Genomic DNA, 14,795 nt, shown 5'->3' on the forward strand with positions numbered 1-14,795 from the left:
TTGAAATACGGCTCCCCCACCAATCAGCTGTTATAAGCAAGGCACAGCTTCATTCAATGTGTAGTAACTGCTGTTAGGTTCATTAGAATAGGACCTGTTCTACACCATACTGCAGCTCCATTCAAAGTGTTTACATCTGGTTGCCACCACAGTTTGTAACAGCTGATCCATGGGGTTGGCGGGTGTCACCCACTCCAAGCCAACACTGATCTAATATTGATGACATGCAGAATCGCTAGAAGAAGACACAAGCTATACATCCGTACACTGATGTGCCTGCGCTCTAGGGTGCTTCCCTTATAGCGGCCCTGCACAGCTCCCTGACGATCCCAGTATCTGGAAAGGGAAACACATTGAGAAAGATATGTGTGACATTTATATTTTTGCTGTCCAGGGCTCTTATTTGTCTGGGAATAGTTCACATCATGTCTTTCTTTACTGGAATAATACTAATTGATTGTGATGGCCTGCAATTGTACTGATTTAAGGTTTAATGAAGGTTTATTATTAATGTTTAACTTTCATGTTTTGTGCAGTAATGATATTGTGATAGCATTGTAAAATGTTTATTCAACTTTTTTTTGCCAAAATTGCTTGCTTTCTGCATATGTAGATATCAGACGTGTCCATATTTAGCTTTTAACTGTATTTTCTATGTGATGTATTAGTACAACTAATGAAAGCTGCACTGTCGAACACAGACAGAAAAGGGCCTCTATGCAAGAACAATGTTGCATGCATGTCACTCAGTATATGAAGGCGATACAAAGGAAACATGAGTTTTTGTTGGAATCCTGGGAAATCTTACTCAGGGTGACAATTAATTATAATTTTTCACAATATAGGGGAGGTAACGGTTTACAGGCACACAGACCAGCTATGACACAGTTGTGAGCTGCAGTTGATCACAGGGGTTTTATTCAAGATTCTTTTCATCAGACAGATTCACTTCTCTTCATGCAATGCTTCATCAACATATATGGAAGTCTCTTCACAGGTAACTTCTCTTTACAGATAACATCTCTTCACACACAGTGTCTTAACCTAAGCAGGAGTGTACCTTGCTCATGAGGTGGGGGAGGGGGGATGAGTCCAGTGCTGTAGCTCTATCACTTCTATCGTGAGGTAATAAAGATGCTCCTGGCTATCCAGACTGCTTCTATGATTACAGCAATTGCTTCCCAGGAAGAACTGGTCTATACAGCTTGTCTGATTTCAGTCTGACTGGATGCTCTCTAACAAACATCTTCCTCTTGGATGTCCAGGACACAATAACAACTTTACCAGTATCCCCTGGGGCTGAGCTAATCACTCCCTGTCTGCTATAACCATTTTAACCCCTATAGTTGCTGGATATTTCTAAATCAACAGTGCAGGTTCTATCTGTCACAACAATATAGGGGCCCTTTTCAGTCTAATAGCTCCTCATAATTCACATTTCTACCTGCTTTAGAGATGAAAATGGGTCCCCTTACCTCTTGGGCTCCTGTGTGGCTGCACAGGTTGCACCAATGATATGTCCATCCCAGCATAGCAGTATTCCGGTTATCTCATGTATATTCATTGTGCAAATTACTATCATAACTAAATACCTTATTTCTCTAAGCATTCTGTGTGGGTTTAGAAATAGACTAGGAAAAGGATAGGGAAAGCAATCAAGGAGCAGGGCATCACTAACGCATACTAAGACGTATGCCATCCTTCTTGGTAGAGACTTTATTAATTATTCCTATTTATGATATTCTTTCATCTTTTTTCTGCATCTTGTTTTTGATTGGTTCCACAATATTACTTCTAGTCGTTTCAAGATCAGTATATTTTTTTGTCTATTGGATACATTAGCTCCAATTCATCAAGATCTGGGTGTTGGAGTCAAATGGCTCTTAATGAGTCAGCAGCGTCTGTCGAGTGGCATGCATCATTGTGCGTCACGCCACAAATCTTACGCCACTATTGGAGTATGATTTCTGGTATGTGGTGCTCTGCAGCCCGTTATAAATTAGATGCGCTGTAGCATCACACTCGTTTTCTGCCCGCATCCCACCCAGGCTCTACTCATTTTGGTGGAGCTGAGTAAAACTGGTGTAAAAATGCCAAAAGTCGCAACATTTTTGCACAACTCAAAACTTTTGTGACTTTTCAATGGAATTTATGACAGAATTCCGGCATACCATATATACTCGTGTATAAGCCGACCTGAGTATAAGCCAAAGCACCTAATTTTGCCACAAAAAAATGGCAAAATTTATTGACTCAAGTATAAGCCTAGTATACATTGTCCCTTCATCCACATCCTGGTATGCATAGCTCCTTATCCCTTCCTTGTCTGCATGACTCCTTATCCCCATCCTTGTATGCATGGCTCCTTATCCCCATCCTTGTATGTATGGCTCCTTATTCCCATCCTTGTCTGCATGGCTCCTTATCCCCTATCCTTGTATGCATGGCTCCTTATCCCTATCCCTGTATACATGGTTTCTCATCCCTATCCTTGCATGTGTGGCCCCCATGAGAAAAGCCAGCAGCTCCTGCAGCCGAGCGATCACGTGTCCCCGCTCATTAGGTAATCAATATTCACCTCTCTCCGTGCCTATGGGAGTGGAGAGAGGTGAACATTCATTACCTTAATGAGCCATCATCCGTGAGAGCCCGGCAGCAGCTGAAAGTCAGCAGCTGTAACTGTACACGCTATCAGAGAAATGAATATTCATTGCCAGTGCAGTGAATATTCATTTCTCCTTAGCAGCAGGCACAGGCTTTAGCTGCAGCCACCAGCTCCTGCCTCCTCTGACCCGCCGCTCCCCCTCCCCCTCTGTCTTCTGGGATAATGACTCGTGTGTAAGCCGAGGGGGGCGTTTTCAGCACAAAAAAATGTGCTGAAATACTCAGCTTACCGGTGTATACAAGTATATACGGTAATTGCTTTGATGACTCAGGGCCAGTGTGTATATGTTTGTATTTTTAACAAGTATATTTAATACAGCTTGTGTTTTTTTTAATAGTATACAGTTTACAGATACTGTGCATATATTAGCTGAAAAATTATCTAACCACAAAAACTTAAAATGGAAGTTAGCTCTCTCTCTGCGATACCAACTACCTGATATTTTAATTCAAACTTATTACTCTAAAATTACAAAAAAAAATACATTGCACTGTTTTGATGCACATTCACAGGCAGAAACATTGTAATTTTTTATTAACCCATGTTACTGACCTACTGGCAGTGCATTGAACAGCAAGGTGGATTGTTGCTGAAGGAGAAAGAGAAAAAAAAAAATTCTTTAAATCTTCAGCTTAGGGAGTGTGAACGAGCTAAGTGTGACCTGAGCGTAAGTGTGAACGGCGGAAAGTGTGACTTGTGATTCAGTGACTTTGGATACAGGGAGTTTCCAAGGGAGGAATTGCTGAATTACTGTCTGTATTTTATTAATACTTTGTATTTATTTTTATTTAACTTTTCTGTCTGGTGCAATCCCCATTAGGAAATGTGCTCCACTATTGTTAATGCCATCCAGTGCACATCTTGCCACATGTATGCAGTCCTTGATCAACCGGTCGAGGGTGCATACTGCTGTGCGAGATGTGAGCACGTTGTGCATTTGGAAGCCTAGATTCTGGATCTAAATGTGCAGCTGGCAACACTGAGATCCATAGACAATATGGAGAGGAGTCTTCTGCTCACTGAGCAGACACTCAATGGGGTAGATGAGGGGGGGATGGTAGGATGGAGCTGCAGGACAGTGAAGTAGCTAGCTGGGTGACAGTTAGGAAGCGGGGTAGAGGGAAGAGTGCCAGGGAGGCTAGTCCTGATCTGGCACACCCCAATAAGTTTGCTAAGTTGGCAAATGAGGGGGGTGCCAGTACAGGGGTAGCACTGCTGCAGCCAGGCATGTCCTCTGAAAGCCGGAGGAGTGACTGCTATAGTAAGGAGGGAAATAGGAGAGCAGGGCAGGCTAGACAGGTGCTGGTAGTGGGGGACTGAATTATTAGGGGAACAGATAGGGCAATCTGTCACAAAGACAGGATCGTCGAACGGTGTGCTGCCTACCTGGCACTCGAGTCTGACATATCGCTGATCGGGTGGACAGATTACTGGGAGGGGCTGGTGAGGACCCAGCAGTCATGGTGCACATTGGCACAAATGACAAAGTTAGAGGTAGGTGGAAGGTCTTTAAAAATGATTTCAGGGAATTAGGCTGCAAGCTGAAAGCAAGGACCTCCAACGTGGTATTTTCCGAAATACTGCCTGTACCACGTGCCACGCCAGAGAGGCAACGGAAGGTTAGGGAGATAAATAAGTGGCTCAAGAATTGGTGTAGGAAGGAGGGGTTTGGGTTCCTGCAGCACTGGGCCGACTTCTCAGTTGGCTACAGGCTCTACACTAGGGACGGGCTGCACCTCAATGGGGAAGGTGCAGCTGTGCTGGGGAGAAAATGGCTAGAAGGTTGGAGGAGTGTTTAAACTTGGGATTGGGGGGAGGGTATTCATTTCATAGGAGGGGAAGATAATGCAGATAGAGACCTGGGCACAAATAAGGAAGTTGGGGGTGACGGTGGCATGGGGAGTGGGGTTAGATCAATTATTAATTTAAGAAAGAATAGAGGTACAGAGAGGAACATCAAGTGCATGTATACTAATGCCAGAAGCCTCGCCAACAAAATGGATGAATTAGAATTATTGTTGTTGGGGCATAATTATGACATGGTGGGGATATCTGAAACATGGCTGGATGAGAGCCATGACTAGGCTGTTAACTTGCAGGGTTATAGTCTGTTCAGAAATGACTGAATGGATAGGTGAGGGGGAGGAGTGTGTTTATATGTAAAATCGTCCTTAAAACCCATCTGGCGTGATAATATAGGTGTATCTAATGAAAATGTAGAGTCCCTGTGGGTGGAGATAAGGGGAGGGGGAAAAATAATAAATTACTGATAGGGGTTTGTTATAAGTCTCCAAAAATAATGGAAGCAACGGAGAATATCCTCGTAAAGCAAATAGATGAAGCTGCGACTCAAGGAGAAGTCATTATTATGGGGGACTTCAACTACCCTGAAATAGATTGGGGAACAGAAACCTGCAGTTCCAGCAAAGGTAATCGTTTTTTAACAACTATGAGAGACAATTACCTTTCACAACTGGTTCAGGACCCAACAAGGAGGGGGGCACTGCTAGACCTAATATTAACCAACAGGCCAGACCGCATAGCAAATATAAGGGTTGGGGTCACTTGGGTAATAGTTATCACATGAATCCTTTTCATGAATCCTTTAATAAGATGTGTAGTAGAGGGGTGACAAGGACACTAAACTTCAGGAGGGCAAATTTCCAACGGATGAGAGAGGATCTTGGTGCAATTAACTGGGACGATATCCTGAGACATAAAAATACACAAAGAAAATGGGAGACGTTTATTAGCATCCTGGATAGGACCTGTGCACAGTATATACCGTATGGGAATAAACATACTAGAAATAGGAGGAAACCAATATGGCTAAATAGAGCTGTAAGGGGCGCAATAAGGGACAAAAAGAAAGCATTTAGAGAATTAAAGGAAGTAGGTAGTGTTGAGGCGTTAAATAAATATAGAAAATTAAATAAATTCTGTAAAAAGCAAATCAAGGCAGCAAAGATTGAGACAGAGAGACAGAGAGACTCATTGCTAGAGAGAGCAAAAATAACCCCAAAATATTCTTTAACTACATAAATAGTAAGAAACTAAAAAATGATAGTGTTGGCCCCTTAAAAATAGTCTGAGTGAAATGGTGGATGAGGATGAGGAAAAAGCCAATATGCTAAATGACTTTTTTTCATCAGTATTTACACAAGAAAATCCCATGGCAGACAATATGATCAGTGATTTCAAAAATTCCCCATTAAGTGTCACCTGCTTAACCCAGCAGGAAGTACGGCGGCGTCAAAAATCACTAAAATTGACAAATCTCCGGGCCCGGATGGGATACACCCTCGAGTACTGCAGGAACTAAGTACAGTCATTGATAGACCATTATTTTTAGGCTATGTGCACACGTTCAGGATTTCTTGCAGAAATTTCCTGAGCAAAACAGGACATTTTCTGCAAGAAATCTGCATGCGTTTTTCTCGCGTTTTTTACCGCGTTTTTGGTGCGTTTGTTTGCAGATTTTTCCGGAGGTTCCCAATGCAATAATATAGTGGGAAATCCTGAAAAAATCCACAAAATTAATGAACATGCTGCGTTTTTTACCGCGATGCATTTTTTTTGCGGAAAAAAACGCATCATGTACACAAAAATTGCAGAATGCATTCTAAATGATGGGATGCATAATGTATGCATTTTTTTCACGTTTTTATAGCAAAAAAATGTGAAAAAAACATAAAAAATCTGCTACGTGTGCACACAGCCTTAATCTTCAAAGACTCCATAATAACAGGGTCTGTACCACAGGACTGGCGTATAGCAAATGTGGTGCCAATATTCAAAAAGGGGACAAAAACTGAACTCGGTAATTATAGGCGAGTAAGCTTAACCTCTACTGTGGGTAAAATCCTGGAGGGTTTTCTAAGGGATGCTATACTGGAGTATCTGAAGAGGAATAACCTCATGACCCAGTATCAGCACTGGTTTACTAGGGACCGTGCATGTCAGACTAATCTGATCAGCTTCTATGAAGAGGTAAGTTCTGGACTGGACCAGGGGAACCCAGTGGACGTGGTGTATATGGACTTTTCAAAAGCTTTTGATACGGTACCACACAAAAGGTTGATACATAAAATTAGAGTAATGGTGATAGGGGAAAATATGTGTAAGTGGGTTAAGAGCTGGCTCAGGGATAGGAAACAAAGGGTGGTTATTAATGGAGCACACTCGGACTGGGTCGCGGTTGGCAGTGGGGTACCACAGGGGTCAGTATTGGGCCCTCTTCTTTTTTACAAATTTATTAATGATCTTGTAACGGGGGCCAGGGTGGTAGCCGTACCGAGGGATTGCTGCTGCTTCTTCATCACACCCCGATGCTCCGCTACAGAAATATCATGTCCATTTTGTGGTGTGCTGTGTGTGTCATGTATTTCACCCACCTGTGGGTCAGAATCCTTCACAGCATACAGGGCTCCAATCCGTCGCAGACACACACAAATGTTCTCAAAGTCCAAGTTCATTTTCAATAAAACTTTACTTAACTCGTGCATCTTCATAACAGTTACAGTCCATCCATTTTCCCCAATACATGAGTAATCCATCTCCTGCGTTTTCCCTGGTCTGCTCCCTCAGCTTTTCTTCCTGCACCGTGGCTCCCAGGCCCGCAGCTTCCTGAACCATCCAGCTAGCTGATACTGAGTGCTCCCCGTCCACTTTCCCCATCTTGGGTGAAAATTCAGGTTGCCTCCACAATTCCTGTTCAGACCGTAAGTCCCGGACGTCATGGGAGGTAACCCACAGACTAGCCACTGATTCTTCCAGGCTGCCTCACTCTCTTAACTCTACACTGTTGCTCTGTTCAGCTTTCTGTCACAACTTCTAGAACAATTCTCCTCACACAGCTTTAGCTCCTCCCACTACCTGAAAATCACCTCAGGAAGGCACTCTCCCTGCCACTACACTGGCTCCGCCCCTTTCTCAACTGTCACTACTCTGACTGAAACCAGTTCTCAACACAATCTAATCTCCTACTCTACAGTGCCCCCTTAACACTAACCTATAACTACAATGCCATAACCCTTACCAATGCTAACCTACCACTGCCACTGACTTTCCCTATTCCTGTCCCTAAGGGTACCGTCACACATTGAAATTTTCATCGCTGCGACGGCACGATTCGTGACGTCGCAGCGTCGTATAAGCATCGCTCCAGCGTCGTAGACTGCGGTCACACGTTGCAATCACGGCGCTGGAGCGATGCCGAAGTCCCCGGGTAACCAGGGTAAACATCGGGTAACTAAGCGCAGGGCCGTGCTTAGTAACCCGATGTTTACCCTGGTTACCAGCGTAAACGTAAAAAAACAAACAGTACATACTCACCCGTCGGTGTCCTTCAGGTCCCTTGCCGTCTGCTTCCTGCTCTGAGTGCAGCCGTACAGTGAGAGCAGATCGCAGCACCGCTGCGCTCTGCTCTCACTTTCCGGCCGGCACTCAGAGCAGGAAGCAGACGGCAAGGGACCTGAAGGACACCGACGGGTGAGTATGTACGGTTTGTTTTTTTACGTTTACGCTTGTAACCAGGGTAAACATCGGGTTACTAAGCGCGGCCCTCGCTTAGTTACCCGATGTTTACCCTGGTTACAAGCGAAGACATCGCTGGATCGCTGTCACACACAACGATCCAGCGATGTCAGCGGGTGATCAAGCGACGAAAGAAAGTTCCAAACGATCTGCTACGACGTACGATTCTCAGCAGGGTGTCTGATCGCAGTAGCGTGTCAGACACTGCGATATCGTAACGATATCGCTAGAACGTCACGAATCGTAACGTCGTAGCGATGGAAATTTCAATGTGTGACGGTACCCTAACACACAGATATCAGAACAATGTCAGCCATTATCATATTAAACAGTGTCAACTATCATAAACTACACAGGGCACACAGCAAACACAAAACATACCCAGTTTCATTAGGTAGGCATGCACAGGAATGCAGGGCTCAAACAAGCCGCCTGCATACCCCCTTACAACCTTGTAGGGGGCATACAGAGTGGAATTTCAATATTTGCAGATGACACTAAACTCTGCAGGGTAATCAATACAGAGGAGGACAATTTAGTATTACAGGATGATTTATGTAAACTAGAAGCTTGGGCTGATAAATGGCAAATGAGCTTTAATGGGGATAAATGTAAGGTCATGCACTTGGGTAGAAGTAATAAGATGTATAACTATGTGCTTAATTCTAAAACTCTGGGCAAAACCGTCAATGAAAAAGACCTGGGTGTATGGTTGGATGACAAACTCATATTCAGTGGCCAGTGTCAGGCAGCTGCTACAAAGGCAAATAAAATAATGGGATTTATTAAAAGAGGCATAGATGCTCATGAGGAGAACATAATTTTACCTCTATACAAGTCACTAGTTCGACCACACTTAGAATACTGTGCACAGTTCTGGTCTCCGGTGTATAAGAAAGACATAGCTGAACTAGAGCGGGTGCAGAGAAGAGCGACCAAGGTTGTTAGAGGACTGGGGGGTCTGCAATACCAAGATAGGTTATTACACTTGGGGCTATTTAGTTTGGAAAAACGAAGACTAAGGGGTGATCTTATGTTAATGTATAAATATATGAGGGGACAGTACAAAGACCTTTCTGATGATCTTTTTAATCATAGACCGGTGACAGGGACAAGTGGGCATCCTCTATGTCTGGAGGAAAGAAGGTTTAAGCATAATAACAGACGCAGATTATTTACTGTAAGAGCAGTGAGACTATGGAACTCTCTGCCGTATGATGTTGTAATGAGTGATTCATTACTTAAATTTAAGAGGGGACTGGATGCCTTTCTGGAAAAGTATAATGTTACAGGGTATATACACTAGATTCCTTGATAGGGCGTTGATCCAGGGAACTAGTCTGATTGCCGTATGTGGAGTCAGGAAGGAATTTTTTCCCCAATGTGGAGCTCACCCACATGGGTTTTTTTGCCTTCCTCTGGATCAACATGTTAGGGCATGTTAGGTTAGGCTATGGGTTGAACTAGATGGACTTAAAGTCTTCCTTCAACCTTAATAACTAAGGTACTATGTTACTATGTATGCTTAGAGGTTGCCCTGCACCAAGTACCTTAGGACCATACAAGCATACTGCATGGCCCATCTGAGAATGTTACATTATAGATCTTTGAAGAAAAAGGAGAGATGCTTGCAATGCTCACATCCCTAAATTCTGTTATACTGAGTTAACATTCCCCTATATTATGCAAAAGGATCATGTAACTCTCTAGTGGACATTGTATACCAATACAAAAAGAACCTCACTGCTGCACTCTAGACCCTGATTTGTGAAGAATGCTATCAATCATATTTATTTTGCAATATAGTACAAAAAAAAGTACCACTATCTCAGTAAAGCCTTATTACATGACCAACTGTGGACACCAAATACCTGGATCTAAAACTGAAGCTTAAGAGGCCGCACAAGCAATGGATGATTGTTCAGCCAGCTGATATCTATCGCAACTCCTTCATGAACAGGTGGTTGCTACAAGAGCTGCTGCCAGACTGCCCTGGCGGCAGCTTATCCTGCCAAGAACAAAAGGATCAACAGTCTGGAATTGGACATCCTGAATCCTTGTCCCCTCCGACATCTTCTGTTGTGGTAGAGTCGGGAGGCCTTCATACACATTAAACCGTCTACTGAACCCACAGATATTAGTGTTGCCCATTGCATACTAATGTTATCAAGAAAATCAAATATAATTTATTCGCTGCATCAAGCTTTTCCCACTATAAAAATATACAGAGCATTAACACAAAGTTGTGGGTTTTTTTGGCTTCACTCTTTTGTATTTAAAATCGTATCTGACTCCTCTTTCAAGTTGGTAAAAAAACATGGCCTAACAAACAGCGAAGGTGCATGACAAAACGGGAAACTGTTTTTTCATACTGTGGGCCTTTAATAGTCTGTGGATATGTTCCATGCATACATCAACAAATTTCCTAAGGCTGCACCATACCGAGTTTTTTCTTATCAGATTTATGCATTTATGGTCATTTTAATGCATACCAGAATTTTACCTTTGCAAATCACAGACTAGTATCTTTCTGCTGTGGCCATTTACATTTTTTTTTCCCTTCCTTTTTTATTCCTATCAAGAACCATCTTTTTTTATTTTTCCATCTACTTAGCAGTTAGAAAACATGTTTTATTGCTTGAAGAGTTGTAGTCCAAAAACAGCACCATTTAATTTACCATTTAATATCCTAAAAAAGGTCAAAAAAGTTGTTTATTGGATATGAATTTTTTGGCTTTCTCTGTGCTGTACAAATGACGTAGTAACTTTATTATTTTACATTTTATTACAATTATAGCTGAAAGGGGTTTTCCCCGTTCTTAACTACTCTTTTTTTATATAAAGCACTCACCATTGTAAAATTAAAAGTACATATACTCACTTCCTGAACTGACGCCATTACAGCAATGTTTTGTAATGTATTGGGCATCTAGAAATAAAATGTGATCCCTGTTGTATCCAAAAGCTACAGTTGGGAGATTTTCATACATATTCAACCAATCTTGCAAAAATTGTCATGTTTCAAAGACTCATCTATCCGTATGGCCACTTTTACTAGAATAAAACTATAATAAATCTAATAGGTATTAAAAGCAAGTTTTCCACACACAATAAGTACATTTAGCACTTACTTGGCTATAGAATGTGGTTATGTGTCAGAAATCAGAAAATGTAGCTTGCGACCCTCAAAAGGGTTTATGCAAATAATGGCAACTTAGGTAGAGCTGTAGGTGATATATAAACAATAGAAAATAAATATATTAATATATAATACATATTGTGGTTCATTATTGCTGTCATTTTTTTCTCTTAAAGGTTCGCCACCAAGCATACCCAAAGAAAAATATATACTGAGTAAAAGCTAGCAACTGGAAAGAAGGGGTTAAAATGCCGTTCAAAAATGGCTTGGAATTGACGGAATTGCAGAATATGAACACACCGGAGGATGACAACATTAGCAATGATTCCAATGAGCTCATTGAAGCAGATGGCAATCGTATCAGCAGGTTAGTGATTTCCCTTATTACAAGGTATGGATCACTGATTACCAGGTGTATTGCCGTGTTACAGATCATGGCTACGTGAGATCTTACTTTGAGTCTTGTATCCTCATTACTGAATTTGTCTAACAAAGTTGTAGGATATGGAATATACTGTCTATACAGGCAGGGAGATTAGATTTAGAAAGAAAAAATGATGTCCAAGATTTTTTGCTTTTTTTTTTACTAGTACTTATTAAAAGATAAGGTCAACGTCGGTGTCACTGTAGTGATAGTCTGTAAGGGCTGCTCACATAAACATTTCTCTCGTACATGTGATGTTTGTGGGTTTTGAGAAGATTCCAAAGTGTTTTCTATAAAGAAAATCTCTCAAACATTACTGATTATAAGCACAATATCCGTGGATGGCCAGGCAGACTTGTAAATAAGAGTAGAAAATATATACATTCAATGGTAGTTAAAGTGGACCTGCCATGTCCAGAAAAGCTGTTTACCTGCAGATATAGGGTTAACCTGCAGGAATGAAGCAGAAAGGCAGAGACAGACTGCTGTATTTCTCGTGCAAGGATCGTATCGCACTGCACGGACTGGCCGGCACCTCTCCTGACCTGAGCAAGGCAGCATGATGGATTACTATGCAGCTGCCAAGCTCAGGTCAGGAGAGCCGACAGCCAGTACGAGGTTTACAATGGGATTCTCACACGAGTAATACGGCAGTCTGTCTCTGCCCTTACAATCCTGCCTGGCTGCCTTAATAGAGTGGTGTCTACAGGGAGCAAATTCACTTTTATCCTCCCTGTTAGGCACTCACATTCAGTCATCGTGGCAGTGCAGGGGGCAGATACAGTCACCTGCTCATTACACTGCGAGCGCAGCTGTAATCACTGCCTGGCGCTTTAATTGACTGCTTTCTCTTCAGTGTACGTGTGCAGTGTGTGCAGTGCAGCCTGTCATTAAACCCGCACTCACAATATAGTTAGCGGTGACTGTCACAGCCTCCTACACCACCCTGATGACTTGAAACGAGCAGGTGCTGGGAGAATATAAATTAATTTTCTCCCTGCAGCCACTGCTGCAATATTAAAGGATATTAACTCTATTTATCATGCAGATTAACAATATATTTGTAGGTAAATAATGTTTTTGGACATAACAGATTCCCTTTAACATCAATGTGCTGTAGATGGCATGGGGCAGTTTATGATGCCGTGTTCCTTTAAAGAAAAAAGGTAGTTGAGAACATTTAATAAGGCCGGGGTCACACTAGCGTATTGCATCGGATGCGATATGTTATTGCCCCTTGGCTCCTGCTCTGCTGCAGCAGGAGCCGAGTGTCATGCGTCTGTTCTCCGAGCCTCTCGCACAGAGCGAATCGGAGCACAGCTGCGGAGGAGGCGGAGAAACTAATTTCTCCATCTCCTCTGTTGTCGGCATATATCGCACATCACTTGGATGATATCCGAGTGATAGGCGTTGTCTCACTCGCACCCATAGGCTTATATTGGTGCGAGTGAGCTGAGACTCGGCTGAGTGTCTGTGACAATTGCAGCATGCTGCGACTTCAATCGCACACTGAAAATGGCAGAGAAAAAAAAACCCTAATGTGAGCTGCCCCCTAGACTAACAGCGGTCCGAGTGCTGTGTGATGTTTTATCGCTTAGCACTCGTCCGTATTCATCGCTAGTGTGACTCCGGCCTAAATCAGGCAACCTAAAGGCAGTGGTGATAACATACAATTTTGCTATAAACAATAACACCAGAGAATGCCACTGTTGAATTCACACATGACCTAGTATAACTCTTTATTGTTTCTTTGTACCATTGGAGGTGAAGGATCTGGTGCCATAGGGGATATAATAATCCTGCTATCTCATAAGGGGACAAAAGTATTATTAATGTCAACTGGTAGGTGATAGGCCCTGTTACAAATCTTACATTGGCACCCTGGATGCTCAAATTACCCTGTGCAAGTGTCTCATTTCTTTCTTTAGAAACACTAGATTAAGAGTATAGTTTTAGAAAACTATAAGGTTCAGTCTTTGAGGTTTAGAGTAATCGCCGTTTTAATTATTTCAGAAATTAACAGGACACATGAATATAAGAAATGTTGTACTTTGTCCCATCAGAGAAATCTGCTTCTTTCTGCTCCAGGACTGATCTTTTATTCTTAAAGGGATATTCCAATCTCCAAGATACTATCTCAATAAATAGTAGGTGTAATAATAATGATATTAGCAAGTGCCTCCAATTATAAATGTAGTATAGTTCTTCTGATTTGCTATGTGTCTTTCCTCATGTGCAGGCATTGCAGGACCTTAGGTATCAATGATTATGACCACTGACATAGTGACAGTTAGCTAGTTGCTAATGGTTGTAACTATAGATACCCAAGGTCCTGCAATGCCTGCAAATAAGGAATGAGGCATATTGAATCAGAAAAATATACTACATTTTTAATTGGAGATATTTGCTAATATTATTATTATTATTATTATTATTATTATTATTATTATTATTACTACATCTACTACATATTGGGATGTTAATACCCCTTTAAGATTTTCAATTCTCAGGTAAAATCTGTGATAAATACAGATATTCTCATTACTGAGATAAGAGATGACAGTTGGTGCTCATAAAGTTCTGTGGAAAACTGTAACTGTTATTTCAAGAGAAATTACAGCAGAATGTTGGTGTCTGCCTTTAGTACCTCCTCCCCTCTCCATAGAACTTTAAAAGCACCAGCTGCCATCAGGAATGTTAGGAACCTTAGGAATGTGACAATCTGTCTTCACTGAACAAAGATTTTAATAGTAAAATATCAGTCCTGGAAGAGAAAGAAACAGATTTTTCTGGTAAGATATTACAAAGTTTATTACTTTAATGTGTCCTATAGATTTACGAAATAAAAATTGAAATGATGATTACTCTTTAAGGCAATTTTATTATGATTTAAAGGGAACCTGTCAGCAGGATTGTGCACAGTAACCTACAGACAGTGTCCGGTCGGGGCCATTATTCTGATTAAAATTCTATCTGGGTTGATGAAATCCATCTTGTGGTTGTTGTTTAATCTTTATTTTCAGTCAATGATA

At 41.8% G+C, this 14,795-nt stretch overlaps 1 protein-coding gene across 2 annotated transcripts in view; it reads left to right on the plus strand.

Annotated features, from left to right (window-relative positions):
• The window catches only part of SLC38A1 (solute carrier family 38 member 1), a 110,410-nt gene that overhangs the window by 9,372 nt on the left and 86,243 nt on the right, over positions 1 to 14,795 (plus strand). The window contains exons 1-2 of one of the 2 annotated variants that reach the window (XM_077265393.1): positions 875 to 997; positions 11,516 to 11,706. In XM_077265393.1, coding sequence (XP_077121508.1) covers positions 11,588 to 11,706 — 119 coding nt within the window. In that variant the 5' untranslated portion in view covers positions 875 to 997; positions 11,516 to 11,587. Of the gene's footprint in view, positions 1 to 874; positions 998 to 11,515; positions 11,707 to 14,795 lie in introns of those variants that run through there. The other variant, XM_077265392.1, reaches the window with a different exon arrangement.

This window comes from Ranitomeya variabilis, chromosome 5 (assembly GCF_051348905.1).
Source record: "Ranitomeya variabilis isolate aRanVar5 chromosome 5, aRanVar5.hap1, whole genome shotgun sequence".
Classification (NCBI taxonomy): domain Eukaryota; kingdom Metazoa; phylum Chordata; class Amphibia; order Anura; family Dendrobatidae; genus Ranitomeya; species Ranitomeya variabilis.